This window comes from Rattus rattus, chromosome 15 (genome assembly GCF_011064425.1).
Source record: "Rattus rattus isolate New Zealand chromosome 15, Rrattus_CSIRO_v1, whole genome shotgun sequence".
NCBI classification, from domain to species: domain Eukaryota; kingdom Metazoa; phylum Chordata; class Mammalia; order Rodentia; family Muridae; genus Rattus; species Rattus rattus.
Genome location: NC_046168.1, coordinates 73,979,128 through 73,985,127, shown reverse-complemented (window position 1 = coordinate 73,985,127; position 6,000 = coordinate 73,979,128). Strand labels below are relative to the sequence as shown.

Genomic DNA, 6,000 nt, shown 5'->3' with positions numbered 1-6,000 from the left:
AGATGTAAATGAATGGAATGATTAATAAAAAGAAGTGCTCTGTTAGTTTATTTCTAGGTGTGTTTCAGATGTCTGCTGAAATGTCACTTCCTTCCAAGTGTGACGTCTCTACTTCGTATCCTCTCTTGGAACTTCCGTTTGCAATCATAAGCTTATGCAGGTGATGATTTGCTACTCCTATATGTTTATGTTTATTTTTGATGTCTCTAAGCTCCTGTTGTTATCTCATTCAAGCCTACTCCTTTTCCTCTCACTTCAGAAGCTCCACTATTGATCAATTGCCCGGGACAGCACCCTTGGGTTTTCACTCTGTATCCGTCTGCAAATGCTACTCTCTCCCTTACCATGGCTCATCTAACCACCTAACCCCCTTTCTACTACGCACTGCCATGGCCAAAGCCACACTGTCCGCTGAGGGCCTGATCTAATACACCTTTACACATTGCTCTTTCTTTGTCTCTGCCACCTCTTTGTCTACAGAAGGTCCATTGGTCCTCTATGTTGGTAACGTAGGGGGACAAATCTGCTGTTTGGTAATACTGAGGGATCACTGTAGAATGTAGGCGCTCAAACCTAAATGGTTCACACCATACCATCCATGGGTTATACTCAGCCTATTTCTCCTAGGCAACAAAAATGCACAACATGTCATTGAACAGAACACCCCAGGCTTAATATAATGTTGTGTGTGGATCCAAGCAGAAAAAGTACAATAAAACAGGGATATAAATTTCTTTCAGCTCCATCATTGACCTTGCATGACAGCTTTCCTGAAGCATCACTAAGTTGGACACACTTTTGTTTTTTGGGTTTGGAGACAGGGTTTCTCTGTGTAGTCATGGCCATCCTGGATCTTCTACAGACCAGTCTGGCCTTGAACTCATAGAGATCTGCCTGCCTCTGCCTCTTGAATGCAGGGATCAAAGGCATGTGCCGCCATCTGCCAGTCACTGGGCATAATTCTACATGGAAGATGCTCTTCTTGTGGAAGGATCCTGGACTCTTCAATGATTTGACAGCTGCTACGGACCGAATTATGTAGCGTAAACACTCACAGTTTAAGTCGCCTACCTCTGTTTGATTGAATTAGAAAGAAGGTTTTTCAATGGTCACTTCAAGGCCAAGTGAGCTCATAGGGATAAAACATGGGTCAGCTCAACCGTGCCTTTATGAGGAGTCAAAGAAGCAGCAGAGTGGTGGCACCCCATGGAAGGCCACACTGGGAAGGAAGCTGTCTGTAAGTAGAGTCCTCACCTGTGCCTAAGCCTTCCAGTGCCCTGGATTCAGAGATGTGGAACTGTTATTTTCTGTTGCCTAAGCCATCTGGTTTATACTAGTTTACCGTGGAAGCCTGAACTATCATTCCACACAAAGTAAAAGCCCTAGCAAGAGACTTGACACATCTCCCACATCCTCAAACTCTGACTTTGTGGCCCTGGACTCTTTCCATGTCTTGAGAAGTTCCAGTCCAAATGCCTTACATGCACTTCTACACCAGGCCTGCTCCCACCACGGTGCTTCTGCTTTCTCCACTTAGAATAGATTGTTTCAACATATTTGCATAATGTACTCTCTCGCTCAACGGTTGGTCACCTCAGTGATGCCATCCTAAGGAAGATCTACCATTCCAGTCTCACACAACCCCACCCCCACCCTTAGCATCTGCTTCTGACAGATCTCTTTAGTTTATCCATTCTCAGGACACAGGGGAGCTCATAGCAGGTGTTTCGACATTTGCTAGGTAAATTAATGTTGAAGTCTCACAGCCACAGATGAGCTTTATGCTGAAAGGCACACAATACAGAGATCTGTGACTAACACAGCAGTTCCCTAGTAGAAAAGCACACAGCTTTAAAAGCACACATCCTTTTTTCCCCCTGGCTTCTCCTGATTTTCTGTTAATATTGGGAAAGTTCAAGGTGGGGAAGAGTCAGGGAGGGGTGTATTAGAAGCCTTGGCTGAATGACCCAATATCTGTTCTTTTCCATCTCCATCTTTAAAATACAGAAAATATAGCTGATAAATTATCAAGGGTGATTAAGATCTCTGGTGAACTGGGTGCCCTGCCCCCCCAACACCTTTTATTTCTGCAATTCTAGGCTCTTTGATCTTGCTTAAAGTATTCAACAACAAGTGGTGTTTTATTCCAACTATTCTTTAAACATAGAGTGAACGCAGGCATAACAGGCAATGATCAGAGGAAACTACTTGGGGTCACTCACTTTCCCTTAGGTTTGGTGAGGCTGATAAAGGGGGATACTAAGTTGGAAAACAGGTGTTCCTCTATTTCCAGCGAAAACAAGCCCGCAGAGCAGGAGTGGCTTTTTGTGTTAAAAGCTAAGGGAGTTCTTCAGTACCACAGCAAAAAGGAAAACTAGTAATTGTTAGCACTGGCTGCTGCGGTCCCTGTATTCTAAGAACTGCGTTTCCTAACACTGAAGTTAAAAATGTCATCAAACGTCGAAATGAGGTTCCCTCCTCACCGTTTTTTACCAGCTTTTGAAATAAAGGTGTCACCCAAGTGTTGACACACCCACCGGCATCGCGGCTGGAATTACTCTTTGGTTATGGAAATCTAAAACGCGGGCACGGAGCTCAAGAGCTGGGCGCCCGGTCAGGGTGCGCGCCGGGCTCGCCGGGAGCGCGCGTGGCCAGCGCCTCCGGAAGCGCGCGCGGGCCCAACAGGAAAGCCCCCAGCATCACCCGCAGTCAGAGCGCCGCGGGCCTGGGTACCACGCGCCCTAAGGGAAACCGCCCACAGGCCCTGCAGCATCTCGCGAGATCTCGCCGGCTCGCCCCAAGTACTGCGAGTTTAGAACTTAAAAAAAGGGGGAAAGAAAAAAAAAAAAGCGAGAGGAGTCCACAGGGTCCGTGCAGCCGGGAGAGCATCTGCGACAGCGGGTGCCGGAGCCAGGGCTGCCGGCGGGCGGGAGGACGGAGGGAGGACGCGGAGCGACCGCGGCGGCGGAAGGGGCGGCGGCGCGCAGGTCTGCGCGGGAGGCGCGTGCGGCCGCGCCTGCTCGCTGCGGTGCGGAGGCCGGCGCTCTCCAGGGTCGGCGCGCGAGGCTGGCCGGCGCAGGGCTCAGGGCGGGCTGAGGGGCGGGCTGAGCGGCCCCCGCCTCCCGCGTGCTGCACCGAGCGCCGCGGCCCCGCCGCGCCTTTTTAAACCCGCGGGGCCAGCCGCGCTCGCGGACACTTGGCGGCTGGCGGCGAGCGTGCCGCGGGTGTGAGGCAGCGGCGCTGCGACTCTCTCTCCCCCGGCTCCTTAGTGGGAGCGCCGGCCAGGGACCCGAGCCGCGCTGTACGCAGCGTCCACCCGCCCGCTCCGCAGGTCCCCGAGCGTCGGGCGGCGATGGAGCCCGGGCCCGCGGCGCCCTCGTCTGGCGCCCCGCGGCCCGCCCGGGATGGGGACGCGCCGCTGACTGCCGCCGGGGTGGACCTGCCCGGCACGGCCGTACCCTCCGGTCGAGAGGATGCTACCACTGGGAGCCAGGCCGGCGGCGGGGTGCGTGGAGAGGGAATCCCGGCCGCTGGCGATGGGCTGGGCAAACCTCTGGGGCCCACCCCCAGCCAGAGCCGCTTCCAGGTGGACCCGGTTTCCGAGAACGCCGGGCGGGCCGCGGCTGCTGCAGCTGCAGCGGCGGCTGGGGCGGCTGCGGCGGCTACCGGGGCAGCGGGCAAGGAGACCGCCGCGGCTGGGAAAGCCGGCACTGAGAGCGGCGTGGCCAAGGGCAGCGAGGAAGCCAAGGGCCGCTTCCGCGTGAACTTCGTGGACCCGGCTGCCTCCTCGTCGGCGGACGACAGCCTGTCGGATGCGGCGGGGGTCGGTGGCGACGGGCCCAACGTGAGCTTCCAGAACGGCGGGGACACGGTGCTGAGCGAGGGCAGCAGCCTGCACTCGGGTGGTGGCAGTGGACACCACCAGCAGTACTACTATGACACCCACACCAACACCTACTACCTGCGCACCTTCGGCCACAACACCATGGACGCGGTGCCCAGGATCGACCACTACCGGCACACGGCCGCGCAGCTGGGCGAGAAGCTGCTCCGGCCCAGCCTGGCAGAGCTCCACGATGAGCTGGAAAAGGTGAGCTCGCCCAGACCTTCCTCCCTCCCCATGCCCTGGCGCGTGCTGGCCTCAGGATGCAGGCTGACTCTCCCTTGGTGAGGTGGCAGCGCAAGACCCAAGGAACGACTCGCTGGCATCTCTGGATTCAGCTGTCAAGTGTGGAATTGCAGCGGAATGTAACTTAATCCTTCAAAAGTTTGCAGCGGGTTTGGCTGGTTATGTGATACAGCGGAGGCAGCACTTAGCGGCCTCTCCCAATCAGTTATATATCTTGTATACACTGTCTTTTGCACCCAGTGCCACCTCGCTGGGTTACACATGTTAGGGACCAGCGAAGGGAGTGTGGAAGAAGTTTAGAAAAGGCTCTCTTGAGACGGGGTGGAGAGAACCTACTGCCTACCATCTGGGTCCTTTTTAGATTGTAGTGTATGGCTTCTGTATATCCATTAGAGGTTCTTGAGTGGAAAGGTTGGTGTTTGAAGGAAAGCTCTAATAGCATGTGTTTGTAGTCTATTAATTATTAAAGCTCAGTTTTTGCAATCCTAAATATGCAGAGGGCTGTAGAAATCTTTCTCTTTGAAGACAGGGTCTTCCTATGTAGCCCTGGCTGTCCTAGAACTTGCTGTGTAGACCAGGCTGGGAACTCACAGAGATCCATCAGCTTCTGCTTCCCAGCCCTGGGGTGGGAAATCCCAAATCTTGTTGTTTTTGTTTGTTTGTAAACTTTTTGCAAAGAGGCATGTATGGAGGGTGGGGGTTGTAGAAAGATGTTTCAGAAGAGCACTTGTTGCATAGGGGACCAGGAGGGTTCTGTTCCCAGCCCTCACGAGGAGGCTCACGGCCACCATCTGTAACTCCGCTTCCAGTTTGACAGCCACGAAGCATGCATGCATATGGTATATACATCCAGGAGGAATGCAGGCAAAACATTCATACACATAAAATAAATCTTTGAAAGAGGGCCGAGTTTAAAAACAAAACAAAACAAAAACCGACACTGGTGAATCTTTGAGTCTAGAGAAAAAAGGAAACACAGGGATTTTATTTTACCCCTCAGGGATGTCCAGAGACATAATCTGGGGTCCCTATAAAAGCCCTTCTACTTTGTAAATAGAGAACCGTTCTCATGTACTCTTATTGACTTTACTAATTCTGTTTTTTTATGGCCTCATAAGGCTTTTATTTCCTCCGGGTTCAGATAATTATTTGAAGATAACATTGATGCTTTTGAGATCTGATTAATATTTAACTTTTATGAGCTGAATTACTTGACATCTGCCTCAGCGAGTCCATAATGGAATTCTGTGACTTCAGAGTCGGTACCACAGGTTGAGATGATCACTGTGAAGAAGTTTCTGTGATTGGTTTTGACTAATGTTTTGATTTCATAGGGTCATGTCTCATGAGACTGCATTTGTCCCTGTGTTTGACAAAGTAACAGTCATGGTTTGAAGTAAGTGCACAAGTCCTAGCTCTCACAAGCTTAGGGAGTGTGTAAAAATTGACATCATTTAGCCTTAGATAATGCTACCATTCTATTGTTGTCCTTTGTCGTATCAGGAGCCAAACACTTCCTGAATCATTTATTTTATTCGTATGTAGTTTTTCACACAGTAATAGAGTTGATAAATGATACGGGAGCATCTTTAGTATTGGGAATTTCTGTACAGTGCATTTCACTCAGATTTATTTCAGTAAAGCCAGAGTTAGCAGTATGCCTATAAGTTGTAGGATTTAAGTAGAAAGGTGTCGTGTCAAACCCTTGAAAGTAAGTTTTTGCTATTTTACGTTTTGTCAGTAACGGTGCACTTCAAATCTTCCAAGGCTTTAAGTTTATTTTGTGTGTGGTTTGTGGTTTGGGTTGTGGTTTTGTTCAGTTTTGCACATCTGAAAAATAGACACATTATTAGTTATTTCATAGTTGAAAA

General features: G+C 50.9%; 1 protein-coding gene across 2 annotated transcripts in view; it reads left to right on the top strand.

Moving 5' to 3' along the window:
* The first annotated feature begins 3,167 nt into the window (after positions 1–3,167).
* The window catches only part of Slc12a2 (solute carrier family 12 member 2), a 67,835-nt gene continuing 65,002 nt past the window's right edge, over positions 3,168–6,000 (top strand). For both annotated transcript variants that reach the window (XM_032886086.1, XM_032886085.1), the window contains exon 1: positions 3,168–4,090. In XM_032886086.1, coding sequence (XP_032741977.1) covers positions 3,353–4,090 — 738 coding nt within the window. In that variant the 5' untranslated portion in view covers positions 3,168–3,352. The remainder of the gene's footprint in view (positions 4,091–6,000) is intronic.